Consider the following 18,500-nt stretch of genomic DNA (forward strand, 5'->3'; position numbering starts at 1 on the left):
AAATGGATGGAACTAAAGAATATCATGCTAAGTGAAATAAGCAGATTCCAAAAAAACAAAGGTTGAATGTTTTCTCTGATAAGTGGATGCTGATTCATAATTGGAGGGGGGTAGGGTAGGGAAGAGACTGAAAAAAAAAAACTTAAAAATTTTTTTTTTAGTTGTAGATACACACAATGCCTTTAATTAATTATTTTTTTATGTGGTGCTGAGGCTCAAACCCAGTGCCTCACAGGTGCTAGGCAAGTGTTCCACCACTGAGCTGCAACTCCAGCCCTGGGAACTTTTTGTGCAGAGGGGAGTAAAGGGTGGAGTGGGGCTGTGGGGAAAAGGATGGTAGAATGAGACTGACATTATTACCCTATATACATATCTATGATTACAGTACTGGTGTGACTCTGCATCATGTATAGCCAGAGGAATGAGAAGTTGTGCTCTATTTGGGTACACTGTGTCCAGATGCATTCCACTGTCATATATAACTAATTAGAACAAATTAAAAATTGAAATTAAAAAAATTAATTAAAACAAAACCAAAAAACCAGAGGTGTAAGGCTGTCTTCTATGGAAACATGGCTTTAGATGCTGTCTAGTGTAAGTATACTTCCCTAAGTCAACTTAAGCTTCTAAGACCAAGAGTATTTTGGAAAAGCAGGATACATACAAACTCTAAATTCTTTCTAGATAGCCAAATAAACCCAATGAAGATGATAGTGGCAAGAGAATGAAGTTCACACATCAAAGGACTAGTAGAAAGAAATCTAGGCAGGCAGGAGTCAGTGGGATTCAATACCTTATTTCCATTCATCATTTCTTTGGAATATGCCAGATTCTGGTGTTGTTTTTTTTTTTAAATAAACTTAAAGATGCAAGCCAATAAAAATAATGGTAGAAAATGTTTTCCAGGAGACTGACCCATATATACGACTCCTCAGTATTTATCAAGAAGAATTAAAGTTATTATACAACAGTGATACATGAATACCCATGTTCACAGAGGCACAATTCAAAATAGCCAAACTATGGAACCAGCAGCCTAGGTGTCCATCAATGAATGGATAGATACAGAAAATGCGGCATATATACACAATGAAATTTTATTCAGCCATAAAGAAAAATGAAATTATATTATTTGCAGGAAAAAATGGATAAAATTACAAACCATCAGGTTAAGGGAAATAAGTCAAATTCAAAAGATTAAGGGTAGTGTGTTTTCTCTCATAATATGCAGAAGCTAGAGAGGAAAAAGGAAAAAGAAGGTGAGGGTAAATCTTAAAAAAATCAAAGGGAGATCAGTAGAGGAAAGGGACCAAGGCGTAGGAAGTGGGGAGGTAGGAGGAAGTACTGAGGAATGATAATGGCCAAATTAAGTAAGTAACAATAAATCTCATCATTACATACAACTATATTGTACCAAAAAAAGGAAAAGGAAAAAGAAAGTTAAAAAAAAATACATATATATGTATTATACATATACATATGTATATACATTCATACATACATATATATGTATATATATACACACATATATATACATACATATAGATAAATATAAAAGAAGAAAATGTCAGTCTCAGAGAGCTGCCTGGCCAACTAGAAGTTGTCCACTGCAGCAAAAGAAAACAAACTGGGTAAACAGAAACTTACTCTTTTCTCTAATTACTTAGTCTAGCCACATGTCTATTCTGCCTTTCTCCCATGATTACTTCTTTGTAGAGCTTTTGTCTGGCTCTGATCAACATGGATAGGAAAGGCAGTGAAGATATAGGCAAAGTAAACAACTCATTGAGCCAATGGAAGCCTTTGCAGTGATACTTGTTAGCAATCATGGAAGTAATGTTTTGATAAACAGGGTATTAGGAAGGATCCAGCCAGCTGCTCAAAGTTGAACCACAATAGAAATTACTCCCGCTCTGCAAATAAATGTATAACTGCTGAATGGGGAATAGATGCAACAGTCACCTTTTAGATAGAATAAACTTGTGAACCTCCAATGTAGGCAAGACTGCTTAGGAAGTGAGAAAACATCAGAATGAGAAACTGCTTGATTCTGGAGTTTAATATTTCCTTTTATTATGTGAAAACTGTACTGAGGTGATAAGGCCCAGATCAAATTTCCCCCCTAATTGGGGTCCCTCCTATGAAAATCCTTTAAAACCTCAATGCACGTGACAAATGGCTCCCTCTCCCCTGACCCTGCAGTTGAGTGATAATCAACCCGACAGATGGCTTGTTCCTATTGTAGTTTAGAACCCCTGATAAAATGAGAAGCAGCAGCTATCCACAATAAACTATTCTCAAATCTACACAATGCAAGATAAAGAAATGCTGTCTTGTGAAGGCCAGGACCATGGATGTCATCCTTTTTAAATACTATGACTTATATGTTCCCTTAAGGTTCAAATAGCCTTAAAACAGTTCTGTTTACGAAGCAGACTCTTTGAAATTTGTTTTATTTCTTCTAGTACTATTCATTTAATCTCTTCCCCTCTTGTGGCACTTACACGTGGACTGGCCACACACAAAAAAGATGGCAGCTCAGTGAGCAGGCAGCAACGAAGTGAAGAGGTAGCTGATCTCCGCTGATGGACAACCTGGTCTGAGTAGCCACTCACGGCTTTACAGTGGCTGCTGAAAACAAGAGACTTCAAAACAAAAATGCAAGTTAGTGCCAGGACAGAAGCAAAATGAAGAGCAAACAAAACAAAACCTCATTAAGTATCTGAATTAATGTTTGTCTTAACCAATACTATTAATTCTAATAAACAATTAGATACTAATTAGAACCAAGTATGTAATATAGATGATGTCCATATTGATTTCAAAATGTGCTTCTGTTGGTATACCTTAAGTGGTATAACTAATTCTACACCTGGAAGATAATACTGTTGATTATAAATAGACACAGCAAAATTTTAAAATACAAAAGTGTACATAGGACCCAGTGCCTCTTAAAATTTCAAATTCAGCACTCACTTCTGAGAGTTTATAAAATGTGTCAATATGCAAAAATAAAAACTTGATTCAATTGTGTTAAAACATTTACAATAGCTGCCTAACATAGTTACATCGCTAAAGAAAAATTTTATTGTATAATTTGAAAAGCTCAATGCAACATTTTCTAAATTCAAGAATCAAAGAAATACTATTTTTTTATGAGATGCTCCATGAAAGAGAAAATTTAAAAAAAAATCACTATGCAAATATATTTTGCAAACCCTCTATGGTTATTTTCCTTCTTGAATAATCAAAATACACATTCATATATTAAAGGATCTGAGGAATTCCTTTTCAAGAGAAAGCAGTTTGTATTTTTTAACTTCTGTGTAGCATAACATTTTAAAAACTTTATCTGACTACAGAGCAAGGGAAAGACTTTTTTTTTTTAAGAAAGTGAGAGAGAGAGAGAGAGAGAATTTTTTTTAATATTTATTTTTTAGTTTTTGGCGTACACAAAATCTTTGTTTTGTTTTTTTAAAGAGGGGAGAGAGAGAGAGAGAGAGAATTTTAGTGTTTATTTTTTAGTTTTTGGTGGACACAACATCTTTGTTTTGTATGTGGTGCTGAGGATCGAACCTGGGCCGCAAGCATGCCAGGCGAGCGCGCTACCACTTGAGCCACATCCCCAGCTCAAGGGAAAGACTTTTAATGTAACATATTTTCATACCTGGCAAAATCATTTAACTAAAGAGCACATTTTGAAAAATGCTAGCTTAATTAATTATGTTGTTTTTACTGTAATCAAGGTAATAACTATATCTTAATTGAAACTATTTGATGCTTGAATCAAAGTTCATGTCTTTTAATCTTACACACAAGTTTGTAACCTTAGGTCCATGACCTATGCGTATTTAATAAATTCTTAAAAATTGTATGTTAAAAAAGAAAGTGTACACAGGGAAAATTTAGTTCATTCGTTATACTGTGGATTCAAACTCACATCTTGAATTAAAGACAATGATGACCAACATTATTTACCTAAAAATTTAAGGCAATTTAGCATCATGAGTACCAATATAGTGCAGTATAGTTCTAGCAAAGGTAGATGTTTTCTTTATTTTAAAGAAACATAAATATAAGTGGTCAGGAAAAGCAAACAATATCCATTTGGAACACCTATCTCATAATCACTTAAAAATATAAATTCCTGACTTAAATTATTATATTAAAGAGTCTTCATAGCTGCCATTCATACAAAAGATTTTAAGCATGGAATGTTCACACAAAAGAGAAGCCTACAGTGAGATCATAGTTCTATGTTGTAAACACAGAAGTTCTTTCATTAGAACAATGTTAGATTTTTTATCTTTGGGTATTCAATCTTGATTATTTCATTTGTTTTAGTGGTTTTTAAGTAAGATGGGTGATAATCCTAAAAACGATAGGGATGAAGACAGAACACAAACTAGTCAAATTTATACACAGTTTTAAGGTCAAAAAACAAACTATAAGAATAGCAACCATGATGCTGCAAGAGAATGACAGTTATAACTGCAGTAACATCTTTCTGATGTTTTTTTCAGTACATATCCTGTTCTTCCATTCATATGGGCCTATTTTACCCAGGGCTTAAAGCTCCTGAAATAAAAGAGTTTCTCAGGATCATGATTTGAGTGAAGTCATCTCAAGTTCTCTAGTAGGACATATGCATCAACATCTGTTTTAATGAACTAATCACATGTTCTGAATAATGGTTATGAAAAAACTCAAAGACTTTTGCTATTTCTCAGCAGAGTAGAACTGTCTTTGGTGGTTTCTAATCACAAACATGGAAGTTTTTACAACATTTGTTTTGCAGAGCTACATGAGTAAAAAGTTACATGCGTAACTTTGACATGTTTGGCTTTGTCCATAGATGCTGAAGTCCTGGTCAATACCCAGGAAAGAATTTTGACCTTCTGGCAGTTTTCCGATACCATCTGTGTTCTCATCTTGACTGGAATGTGCACTGAAGTTCATCTATTTCTTTACATGCTTATGTCCTTTACCATCTGAATGCCTAGTATGAGGATAATTATGAAGATTGTTAAGTCTAGCTGTTACCTCGTTCTTTGAATACTGAATACAAGGAACATTATTCAAAAAACACTACTGTTACTGCAGAGACAAAGGTTTTAAAAAAAAAAAGGCCTCCAAGTTTGTTTTGTTCCCCAAAGCATATTTCTGACCTTGACCCTCCTGCGGTTGGAGAAATGACACAGGTCTACCAACTTCTGTTCATCTCAGCTAGCTAGAAAAGTAGTTCAGGGCTGCTAGCTGGGAAGCCCACTGCCTCAGACCATCCCTCCGCAGATGGCTGAGGCAGCAATCGAGATGGCCTGAAGACATCTGAATTCTTTACTAACTTCTAGAGAAAGTAAACAATGTCAGGGATTTCTGTAAGTTGTTCTCATTTTACGAATCATCAAATGGCAAAATTCAGCAGAAATCTGTTTCTTAGTACATGGCAAAGATATAAAAGTAGGGGCTAGCGCTGTAGCTCAGTGACAGAGCACTTGCCTAGCATGTGAGGTACTGGATTTGATTCTTAGCACTGCATATAAACAAACAAAGATCTACCAATAACTAAAAATAAATAAATAAAAGTAGAATGAACATTTCCTCCAATCTCTTCCCTTCAACAAAATAGTTATTACTAAGAAAGAGATAAAATATTTATCATGGGGGGGGGTCCTCTTAACAAAATATTATTAGAGGTACCTTTCTGGGAAAAGTCTGTCTAGTAATAATTATATTGCCAGGGTCGTCATTCCCAAATTAGAACACATTTACTTATATCTTACATGGGACAGGAAAAAAATGGAATTCTTATTGAAGTCACTAAGCCAAGGTGATATATTCCTTAAAAATATTTATTTATTTATTTATTTAGTTAGTTAGTTAGTTAGTTTTAGGTGGACACAATATCTTTGTTTTTATTTAGTGCTGAGAATCGAACCTAGTGTCTCACGCATGCTAGGCGAACATGCTACCACTTGAGTCATATCCCTAGCCCCTGATATATTCCTTTCTAATTCTAGATTTAAAACAAAACAAAACAGCAGGACATTAGGGAACATGTCTATAATTCCCAGGTACTCAAGGAGGCTGAGGCAGGAGGATTGCAAGTTCAAAGCCAGCCTTAGCAACTTAGTAAGACTGTTTCAAAATAAAAATTATAAAAGTCTGGGGGGTGAGTAGCTCTATGGTAGAGAACCCTGTTGCATTCAATCCCCCTAGTACTGGGGAAAAAAAAAAAAAAAAAACAACACACCCAAAATCAGCAGTTCAAAATGTTCATTCAACATACAGCCTTTACTTTAGAGAAATCCTGACTATTCCTAGAATATTATACTTATACTTTTCTAGATTCGTTTCTCTAACATTAGCTCCATCAATTCCTCCTTAATCCAGTGGTCTTTTGTAGCACATTAATTCCCTTCCATTTAATGACATGAACCACTGGACAAAGAAAAAATTAATGTTTGAGATAAAAAACACCTCAAATACCATTATATAATATGGTTGGAGGGTAGAAATAGAAAATAAGGTTCTTACTTCTTTGGTCTATTTTGGCCACACACACAAAAAAAAAAAAGAAAAAAGAAAAAAAAATCCTAGAAAGTTAACAGAATTTCACACTATGGGGAAAGTGACTTGATTTTAATGTGGTCACAGTTTTTGCTATCCTGTTGTCCCTTTTTCATGCTCTTGAATGTCTCATTACCCTGTAAGCACTGGCAGCTGTGTGCATCTAGCTGCCAGAACCAAATATGCACATAGTAGTGAAGTTAGGCTTCTCTAAAGAGTCTCTTGGCACCATGTAAAAGCCTCAAGTGAAAACAAGCAGGCCAGGATGGCAGGCCCCCACAGGTGCCCACTCCTTGCCACAGTGTAACATAGAAAACACACAGATGTTTTTCCTTTAGGTGTAGTTTTATTCATTTAACAAGGGGCCGTGCATTGTTCTCCATTTCAAAAATTAAAGAAAAGGGTCCATTTCAAAAATTAAAGAAAAGGTCTCATGTTAAATGAAAGGGTACAGTGTTTATAAATCAACCGCCAGAGTACATGGATTCTACTTTCACAGATATTTTAAGTATCCAAACAAAAAGGGGGAAAATAAAATACAGAAAAACACAATGGTTTCCCAGAGCTTTCCATAAAGGGCGTTGGCAGCTCTCATTATCTCAGGAAATGATGATAGATATAGATACCACAGCTGAAAAATTTAACACTTAGCGGAGGAGTTTTTGAAAATTTCCTGTTTGAGGGCTTCTTCATCAATAGCCAGTTAAAGTTCTTTTAAGGATTTAACAGAGAACAGTGTTTAAAATCTAAGCATAGGCCACTCTTTTCAAACAACTCCCCTCTCCTTTCAGTAAAGGATTGAATCCAGAAGTGCTCTACCATTGAACGACATCCTCTTCTTTTTATTTTTATTTTGAGATTGGGTCTTGTTTAGTTGCTGAGGATGGCCTTAAATTTGCAAACTTCCTGCCTCAGCCTCCAGAGTTGCTGGAATTACAAGTGTAATTCTGACTACACCTGACTCAAAAACAATTCTTTATGCTGAAACTTTTGTATATTTTAAATTAGAAAATCTGAAACATCCCTAATTTCTATAAATTAGTTAGATCACTATAATTGTAGAATATATAAAGTTTTCAACATCCATATGCTTAAGTAGACCATTACCATGACAACTGTTCACTGAGATAGAAGTTAGAATGATACTGGTACTTCATGTCTGCCATACATCATTTTTAGTATGATATAGTTTTAATATGGTATGTTCTGCCTCAACAAAGAAAAAATGGTGTTTTTCCAGATTTTGTTTTTACTCTTTTAAGCAAAAGATTGAAAAAAATTCCTTATATATGACATGCAATACTCTTTACACTCTCAGTACTCTTCCCCCTCTGCAAAACAATAGAGGAAGAGATCTGACCAGAGTACCACACTTGGGAAGAAGGTATGTGTGAGAATAAATTTATGAAAGTTTTGAACTACATACTATTCCATACTGAAATTCAACAATAACGCAATATGGAACACAATGGAAAGTAAATAGAATACAGGAAATGATGCTGGGTTTTGCTCAACAAATATGAGAGAAGGCAATGTCAGAAAAGTATTCATATTAAGTAAGAGATTTTTAAAAACCCTAAACATTGTCCTAAACACCTCTAAGTGTTAACCAATTGGGAAAATAGAAGGAAAATATGGGGTTTGCAAAGTACAGGGGGCAAATATTTGACACTGGCTATAGCAAAATCCAGAACGAAACAGTTTGCAATGAAAAAAATTGTTCATAAGGATTAGTTATTGGCTATAGCTATATCAAATATTTGCATCCTGTATGCTGAAAAATCCATATTTTCTTTCTATTCCTACCTTCCATAGTAGTTAACTTTAAAACAACTATAAGACTTTCTAGAGGACCCAAGAAAAATAATCTAGCTTCTAAACTTTAAATCTAGTCAAGGCGGTTGTGTGTGATGGCACATACCTATAATCCCAGCTACTGTCTCAAAAATAAAAAATTAAAAGTGTTGGTGATATAGCTTAGTGGCCCTAGGTTCAATGACCAGTACTAGAAGAATAAACACATAAACCTAGCTGAAGGACTAAAACATACAAACAATTACTTTCCTTCTCCAGGTAGGACCCATTTCATTCAGAATAAAATCCAAATCCTTAGCAGTACTTATGAGGCCACCCATAACCTGGACCTATGCCTATAACTTCATTTCTTGCTACTTAGCCTTTCACCTACATCGCAACCTCCAACAACTGCAGGAAAAAGAATGCAACATTAATTTTTTTCATGGACATGCAATGTAAAATCAAAATGAGATATGACTTAAATTCATAAAAGTGGCTAACATGAAAAGAATTGGCAGCATCAGTGTAGGCAAGGATGAAGAATAGCAATTTTTAACCACTGTTGCATGTATAAATTTAGAAAATCAAATGTTTTGCAGCATTACTACCAAGTAACTGATGATGAAGCATTTCTTTATGCTGAAACTTTTGCAAGAATATGAAGAGCTATTTATTCATAAGAGCCCCTACCAAGTAACTGATGATGAAGCATTTCTTTATGCTGAAACATTTGCAAGAATATGAAGAGCTATTTATTCATAAGAGCCCCAAACTCTAAAGAATTTAAACGTCCACCATTCATATGTAGAACACATTAATAAACTGTGATTCATGCAGACAATAAAACAATTTGTGGTAATACAAACAAAATCCTTTCATACAACACAGAGGAACCTATGATAATAACGTTGAGTAAAAGGACCCAGACATCAGAGTATATATGATATAATTCTATTTTACAGAAAGTTCAAACACAGGCAAAAAATAATCCATAATACATTAAGTTATAATTCAATATACTACACACACTCCCTTGGGAACGTTTTGTTTCTATCAGGACATTTCCCATTTTTACTGACTCAAAGACCAAGGGAAAAGGAGGCTAATGCAATGTTAAGATAATGTATGCTCAAATAATTGCTTACCTTTAACAAAGGGCAGCTACAAAGGTTGGGAAAGGAGAGTGGAAAATCAACTCCAAGAAGGAAATCTTTGTTTCTCATATAACTCTGCTGGCTTCCCCCTTCTGACTCTCCCCATGAGCGCAGCTGATGGAGCCTGTAGGAGGCTTTCAGAGACAGGAAAAGAGCTAACCATCTGAAACAAACCACAGCAGATACGCTTATTCAATGCTCCAAGGAAGTCTGAGGGTCATTCACAGCAGTGAGGAACTCTCCAAGGGATATCTCTCATTACACATTTCTTTGGTAAATTATGAGCATTTTAGAAATAGTTCTTTCTTACTTTCAGATAAAGCAAGTATTTTATACATCTGTTCTACAATTTTTTTGGCATGACTTAGTTTGCTACTATGAAATTAAAAGCTTCTGGAAAGCTCTTCTCAAAATTCAGGAATATTCATATCTATCATGAAAACTCATATCATGAAAATATCTTCATAATAGGGAGAGAGGAGTTTCTATTGAGGTCCCTGTTACATGAATACAAAGTAAAAGTCAATGAAACCCATTATGCCTAGGTATAAGAACACAGAACTAAATTTCCCATAACACCTGAGGCTGGTTATGCTACAATTACCACTAGCTAAATGAATCACCAGCCACCAATTGCCCTGTACAAGCAAGTAAAACAGAATAAACTAATCCAATATTACACAGTTTGAAGATCTTCTGGTAGCATACAGAAGTCTATATACTCTTTATTTAAGGAATATTATGAAATTAAACAATCAAAAGAAAATTACAGCTCCCTTATAAAAAAAAATCTTAACAACTGAAAAAGAATGAGAGGCAAAGATAATATTAAATATTTAATTTCACAGTACTTCAACTTTATCCCTGTTTATTCCCACTCTTTCTCTTATCAAATAATAATAAAACTTCTCACCTGGCCAAAAGTCCCTGAAGCATGAGGTTTGCCATTTCTGCTGGAGATACATCAATAAAACGAAGGAAAGAGAAACAGCTTTCTTCATTAATACCTGTAATATCAGAAAACAATGTCAAGGGCTGGTGATATAGCTCAGTTGGTAGAGTGCTTGCCTTGGATGCATAAGGCCCTAGGTTCAATCCTCAGCACCCAAAAAAATAAACAAAACAAAACAAAAAAACCAATCCAATAGCAAACCTAGAGATAATACTCTACCATAGCCTGCTAAACTGCTGAATTTTGACTTAAGCACTGAAAGCGCAATGGCACATGCCCATAATCTCAGCGGCTCATGAGGCTGAGGCAGGAGCATCATGATTTCAAAACCAGCCTCAGCAACAATGAGGCACTAAGCAACTCAGTGAGACCCTGTATCTAAATAAAATACAAAAGTGTAGGGCTGGGGATGTGGCTCAGTGGTTGAGTACCCAAGTTCAATCCCTGGTACTCCCCCTTCCCCCCCCAAAAAAAGATTCTGACCTAGCTACAGTGTCACATGTTTGTACTAAAATCACAGGTAGAAAAAGCAGGCCCATGAAATAGGGCTTATATAAACCAGAATGGTGATGGCTCATCAGTCACCTTTGGGAGTTTTAGATCCTTGGTTAACTACCTTCTTCTCTCTTTTATCATGCCAAGAAATAGAAAATAACAGAACAGAGGTCAAAGGTTCTGGCTTTAATATTTTGGACAATGCATGAAGTTGAGCAGCCTCTTTTCCTCAAGCTGACTCAGGAGGAAGGAAGTCTCATTAATAAGAGTTCAGTTTTCACTTTGCCCAAGGGTAAGAAATTCTTAAGAGATGGTACTGGGGTTGTGGCTCAGTAGTAACGCACTTGCCTAGCATGTGTGTGTGAGGCACTGGGTTTGATTCTCAGCACCACATACAAATAAATAAAATAAAGGCCCATCAAAAACTAAAAAATAAATAAAAATAAAAGAAATTCTTAAGAGGCAGGTATAAAATAAAGACAGAAAGTCAGAGAAACCACTTTATAGTGCTTCCTATTACACCCACAAAACTTAGTGCCTGGAAATGAAGATAATTAATTTGCTTAGTTAAATCTTATTAAGACATTATAAATAAAAAGCTAGTATATAGGCAAAACCACTAATAGGTACAAATCAGTCACTCAGCAAAACAAAGAGCATAGGGGAAAGTCCCTCCCTGACACTCCTTCCTTCCAAAGATAAAAAAACAAAACAAACAAAAAAAAAACCTACCTTTTCTGTGGAAGAGAGACTGTTGTATATAGTCTGGTGCAAATGGAGAAAGAAGAACCCTTAACCACCTAAAAAGTAAGTAAATAAAATAAATCCAAGCCCAAATATACATACTGAAAAATTAAATAAATGGGAGGTTCCAAACTAAGAAAAATCCTTTAGGTTTCAAAGTGTTTCTAGTTTTAAGAAGTTTCTTGTAACATTACCAGGCAAATCATGGCATAAATGTCAAAGTACAAAATACTTAATAATGAAAAGGATAACACAAGTTCAAACAGTCTATTTCAGAGAATAATTCTAGCATTATAAATGATCAAATACTCTATTAAATAAAAAGCACTACTACAGTTTTGGCCTGTTTTTCGCTGCTCATCTAATTAAGCATTAACCTGGAGCTATCACAAAGAACTCAAAGTCAAACCCATGGAATACATCTTAATTTCAGTTTCATTAGGCCATGCTTATGATTATTTTTATAACATGGTTTATAATGTTTCTCTACAAAGGGAAATTTATAAGTTCATGTTTCTCAAATGTTGGTATACAAAAGAATCCTTTGGGAGCACATGAAAAAGTCCAGTAGCTGGGCATAGGGGCATATGCCTGTAATCTCAGTAACTTGGGAGGCTTAGAAAAGAGGATCACAAGTTCAAGGCCAGCCTCAGCAAAAACTTGCAAAATTTCCATTAAATTTATCCTCAAAGCCAAAAAACTCCAAATTACAAAAGACACTCAGACTGAACAGATACTAGTATTTTTTTCACCTGTCTCGTGAATGGTTGAAGACCCTGATCTGTCCATGACGGTAGATAAACTTTGAAATCTCATATGGCTTTAGGGAAATGTGAAATGGAGACCACGTTTCTTGCCGTTCAAATAACTCTGGGTGATTACACACCTATGAGAAAGGAAAATGGTAAGAAAACATTATACTGTGTAGACACCTGTCTATGAAATGATGAGGATACCAACCTTGAATATTTACTTTCCTATTTTCATCTCTAACAATCTCTGTTTTGTTTAGCATTAATCTTAGAGCCTTTTTCTTGAAATGTGTTTATAAAGACATCAAGACAGCTGACCTAAACTCTTACCTTCCTAAACTGCATGACTAGATTCATGAGGCTGCTGGTGGTGTTCTGTGCTTGCTGGGTAGAGCCCATAGAAGACTGCAATAAATCCTCAATGGAAATTTTGTTCTTTAGTGCCTGATATAATAGCTTTTGTCGGCTGGTCAGTTGGCAGTACATTAGAATCTCGATCTAAAAATCAATAAATTATTTGGAAAAAAATGCTTGTAAGAAAATTTAATATCAACCTAAACTTGAAAACACATGCAAACCAGATTATGAACTCATAATCTCTATAAACCTATGATGTGGATTTTCATTCAGAAACAATGTTCTTTCCTTGACCTTTCTGTTGTTATTCACACACACACACACACACATACACACACACACTCTCTCTCTCTCTCGACAGTCTCTTGGATTTCTGATAACATTAACTATCACTCTTCACAGTAACTTGGGAAAATATATTTCCAAACAACCCCAGCCCAATATTTAAGTACCAACTATGAAGGTACCAGTCAGTCTGCAACAACTGCATATGTGGACATATCAGGGTGGGGAAAATTACCTTTTCCACAGTTTACTAAATGGGTTAATAGCATTACCATTAATTCAGTTGTCCAAAGACAAACTTGGATCAGCTTTTGATATCTCTCTCTAGCCCACTGCCCCCTATACCTCTCTCTGTGTTTTATTATTTCCCAGATCTTGAACTTTACCTGGGAATTTGTCACTATCCACCCTTTCTGACCACTCCCATAGCTCATCAGATTTAGTTTATTTTGGGGTCTTCCTGCCTTTAGTCTCTTCTGGTTCTAACATTTCTCATAAAAACCTTCCAAAGTAATTCAACTCCTATAAAACCCACAATAAGTGTTACTGCCTAAGGTAAAATATTAAAAACTTTTCCTCTAGGCAGAAAAGGACTCCCATACTGTAATCCACCTTATCCTCCCAGACTACCTCCTCTTAACAATTTAGCCATGCTGATCTGAATACTGTTTGGCAAAATACACTACATGTTTGAACACTGTTCTACCTTTGTTGCCTAATCTTTCATACATACCATATTTTTCTAGAATATGACAGCTTATCATTGGAGACCCAGCTCAAAAGTTATCTCTGCTTTGATACCTTCTCTAATCTTCCCTAACTGAACTATAGAGATCAGAAACATTAAATTACAGGGGCTGGGGCTGTAGCTCAGCGGTAGAGTGCTTGCCTAGCATGTGTGAAGCACTGGGTTCAATCCATAGCACCACATAAAAATGAAGCAAATAATATAAAGACATACTGTTCATCTACAACTACAAAAATGCATTAAAAAAGAAACATTAAATTATGTCTAAAACAATGAGATTTATCAAATTATGTTACACACATATATGAAAATGGCCATTCAAATAACTGGGTGATTACACACCTAAGAGAAAGGGAAATGGTAAGAAAACACTGTACTATGTAGACATCTGTCTATGAAATGATGAGGATACCAACCTTGAATGTTTACTTTCCTATTTTCATCTCTAACAATCTCTGTTTTGTTTAGCATCAATATGAAAATGGCATAATGAATCCCACTTTGCATCCATTAAAAGAAGAAATATGTGTTAAAGAAAAGAAATTGGGCTGGGGCTGTAGCTCAAGGGCAGAGAGCTTGCCTAGCATGAGTGAGGCACTAGGTTCCATCCTCAGCACCACACACAAAAAAATAAAATAAAGGCATTCTGTCCATCTACAACTACAAAAAAAGAAAAGAATGTATACTATCTATAGTGGTTAAGAACCATACCACAGCCGGGCGTGGTGGTGCACACCTGTAATCCCAGTGATTCAGGAGGCTGAGGCAGGAGAATTGCAAGTTCAATGCCAGCCTCCCTGGTACAAAAAACAACCAACCAACAATAACAAAAACAAACAAACAAAAAAACCACACTGTATCTGATCACTTCCCTTTACCACTAAACATCAGAAGTTATGATGCTGTTATTATTTGAAAAACCCTTTTTGATTTAAATATTTCAAGGATCCATATTTCATAAAATGTTTTCCTAATATTATGGCTGTTATTAAAACCAGAAATTTCACAAAAAGTAACTAAGATGTTAGAAAAAGGAATAAAACAAGAGAGAGATGGTTCTACTCCTCTCCTTGAAGCCATATTCCCACACAACAATCTTCCAAGGAGTCACTGATTTCAGTATGACCAAATCTTCTGTCAGTGAATAGAGGATAGTACCAACAATCAGGGAAGAAGGCTTTTAGGCAGAGAGAATTATAACAGGTGCAATACAGGGAAAATGAGGAAAACCCCTAAAGGACTGGAAACCATGAGAAAAAGAAGAAAGACTGATAGGAAGGATTCAAGGAGTTAACAGAAAATTACAGAAGTTTGAGAAGGATTAAAAAAAAAAGCAACTTTTAACAAACTAAAATCACTGGTTTTGTATTAGTAAAAAAAAGTTAAAAACTCCAAAGCAAACTAAATTTCTACAATTCTTAATTTGCAGAAGTACAAAAGACAAAGAAACATGTTAGATAATACCACAATAGATACAATCAACAAAATCTAGTTTATGGAAAACTCAACAGCACAACTCAGTTTCTTCAACAAAGAACGGCAAAGAAAAAAGAAGACAGTGATCAAAAACTACATACCACCTATGCTATCTGTGGACCTCGCTTAAATTTGAGATAGACACAAACAGATCTAAAGACAACAAACGATATTTGGGCACTGACTGGATATGCAATATTGTTATAGAACTACTGCTTTTTTTAGGAAAAGTGGTAATTGTATAGGGATTGTCTTTTGTTTTTTAGAGCAAATCTTTCAGAGATACTATAAAAATATTTGTGAATGAAATAAAATATCTGGGGTTTGCATGAGAATAATCCAGAGGGGTATGGATAATCACAAATGATCATTGTTGGTGATATACATAGGTTAAAGGGAATTCATTATACTATTCTTTCTACTTTTCTAATGCTTCAAATTCTCCACTAACATAAGTATAAAACAAAACGAAGGAATAAAATGTTACCTTCCTTGATTATTTGACTTATTTTAAGTCCTCTTTAACTTTAAACCACTCAACTTTAAAGGCCTTCTCTCAAACTAATTACCCTTCCAATAAATACATCAAGTACCCCCCCAATAATAATTTTGAGCCTTCTGAAGCTTCTTTCCTTACCTTATCAGACAATTCATTCTCTACATCTTTCTTGATTCTCCGCAGCATAAATGGCTTCAAGATCATGTGTAAGCGAGAGAGTTGATCTGATAAAACAATAATATATCAAATTGATTTAATACAACCAACCAAAATAAACATCATACTCATCTCTCCTAAACTCTCCAAACTTACCTTCCAGTTTAATGATTTTCTGAAAGAAAATTAGAACTTTTTCTCAAGTAGGAAAAACCAAGGAATTTAAATTTTCTAGAGGATCTTGGCACATACATTAGGATGTTTTCTTTTCATTTTTATGGTGTATGATACTGGAGACTGAACCTGGGGCCTCGCGTACACTAGGCAAGTACTCTATCATTGAGCTACATCCCCAGTGCATGGTTCTATTTTTATTAGAATTTACTTTTAGAGCATTTTTGGAACATTTCATTAAATAGTTTCCTAATATACGTCTAATGAAAGTTATTTATTCCAAAAAAATGATTTTTCAAAGGATGATGACAAATTAACCTATAGTGTAAATCATTTAAAAACTTATTTATCTATCTATTTATTTATTTATTTTGGTGTTAAGGATTGAACCCAGGGGCACTTAACCACTACACCATATCCCCAGCCCCTTTTACAGTTTTTATTTAGAGATAAGGTCTCACTAAGTTGCATAGGGCCTCACTAACTTGCTGAGGTTAGATTTGAATTTGTGACCCTCCTGCCTCAGCCTCCGTAGAGGCTGGGATTATAGGTGTTCAACACCAGGTTAAAGAACTTTTTCTTACAGTTGGTATATGTCACCTTATGTTTATGTAGTAAACATCCCAGACTATTCTTAATATCAGGCAGATATCATTCAATGAGGCCAAAAGTATTGATAAACAAAGTTTTATGTTTCTTCAACAAAGAACGGCAAAGAAAAAAATATATAGTGAATAACAAAAATGACCCTTCTAGTAATTTTGGTTTTGATCTTAAGAAAAAAGTCATGAGGCGCTGGGATTGTGGCTAAGCAGTAGTACGCTTGCCTAGCACATGCAAGGCCTTGGGTTCGATTCTCAGCACCATATAAAAATAAATAAAACAAAGGTATTCTGTTCAACTACAACTAAAAAATAAATTTAAAAAAAAAGAAAGAAAAAAATCATGAACATTACACAGGGAATATAATTCTGATATGAGTTTTTCAGGATATATATGGTAAATGAGGACTCTATGAGCCAAAATATAGTATTTTATGTACTGTTTGTTTTTCTTGATTAAAATCAAAAGACTAGATAGCTATTACCTAAATTAGTTCATTTTGTCTCTAAAACACATCTAAAGTACATTATTATTTTATAGGAGAAAATACTCCCCCCCAGATTATTCTATGTTTAATGTAAGAAAAATTCTTTTCACAGAAGAAAATACATCACAATGCAGTTAATCACACTAATAGGTAGAATGAAAAGAAAGCTCTTAGTAGTACTCACTCTCATCAATGGCGGATTTGTTTTCAGCATGGCTCTCAATGTCCTTGGAAAACCATTCGTTAAATTCTTCATGGGAATCAAATAATGTTGGCATAATGAAATGTAGCAGAGCCCAGAGCTAAAAATAAAGGATAAAATAAATGGCTGTAAAGTAACAAAGTATCAGTGTGTGATGATACATTAGGGTTTGAAGATAGATAGTCATGGGTGTGTGTGTGTGTGTGTTAATATTTGTACCTGTGTAAGTTATAGGAAAGTAAATGAGAACAAGTTTATGCTTCATTAATCAATCCTAATTCTATTAGGTATTGTAGGAAAATATGATTTAAAACAATAAGACAAAAAGTACAAGTACTGCTTTAGTATTACAGCAGGATAGTTTTAAAGACACACACAAGTCTATATATTAAAAAATCCATTCCACAATTGAACACAATCTGAGGTACCATAACTTGCTACACAAAATTATAGCCTCTGGGGCCAAGTCTGTTCTGTCATCTACTTTTTTTTAAGAGAGAGAGAGAATTTTAATATTTATTTATTTATTTTTTTTTAGTTTTCGGTGGACACAATATCTTTGTTTGTATGTGGTGCTGAGGATTGAACATGGGCCACAGGCATGCCAGGCGAGCGCGCTACCGCTTGAGCCACATCCCCAGCCCATGTCATCTACTTTTTTATATAAAATTTTATGGTAACACATCCATAACTATGGTTGCTTTCACATTACACAGGCAAAACCTTAGAGTAGTTGCAACAGTAAGTGTATGGACTAAAATATTTCAATATATTTACTATCTGGACCTTTACAGAAAGTCTTCTAAAGATTATTCTAGATGAGAATGAACTGTCTTCCTTAAAGAAAGAATTTAGTTCCTTTTGGTGTTAAGTATTAACGTATTACCTTTCAATTCTGCATAAAAACATCTCTGAATTAGATGTGTAACATTTCTGTTATGGTCACTATTACATAAACATAAAGGAATAAAATAATAAGAAATAAGAATATATTAAAAGAAATAATAAAAACAAAATAAAAAAATGATGACTAAAAGACTACTTAAGGA

The 18,500-nt window shown here is 34.7% G+C and overlaps 1 protein-coding gene across 3 annotated transcripts in view; it reads right to left on the reverse strand.

Annotated features, from left to right (window-relative positions):
- Positions 1-18,500, reverse strand: part of Ino80 (INO80 complex ATPase subunit) — a 129,949-nt gene that overhangs the window by 51,986 nt on the left and 59,463 nt on the right. For all 3 annotated transcript variants that reach the window (XM_071608095.1, XM_027925365.2, XM_027925358.2), the window contains exons 18-25: positions 17,434-17,551; positions 15,968-16,053; positions 12,795-12,962; positions 12,465-12,598; positions 11,701-11,768; positions 10,435-10,528; positions 9,513-9,684; positions 2,505-2,645 (exon numbers count right to left, since the gene is read on the reverse strand). In XM_071608095.1, coding sequence (XP_071464196.1) covers positions 2,505-2,645; positions 9,513-9,684; positions 10,435-10,528; positions 11,701-11,768; positions 12,465-12,598; positions 12,795-12,962; positions 15,968-16,053; positions 17,434-17,551 — 981 coding nt within the window. The remainder of the gene's footprint in view (positions 1-2,504; positions 2,646-9,512; positions 9,685-10,434; positions 10,529-11,700; positions 11,769-12,464; positions 12,599-12,794; positions 12,963-15,967; positions 16,054-17,433; positions 17,552-18,500) is intronic.

Source organism: Marmota flaviventris, chromosome 2, assembly GCF_047511675.1.
Source record: "Marmota flaviventris isolate mMarFla1 chromosome 2, mMarFla1.hap1, whole genome shotgun sequence".
Lineage (NCBI taxonomy): Eukaryota > Metazoa > Chordata > Mammalia > Rodentia > Sciuridae > Marmota > Marmota flaviventris.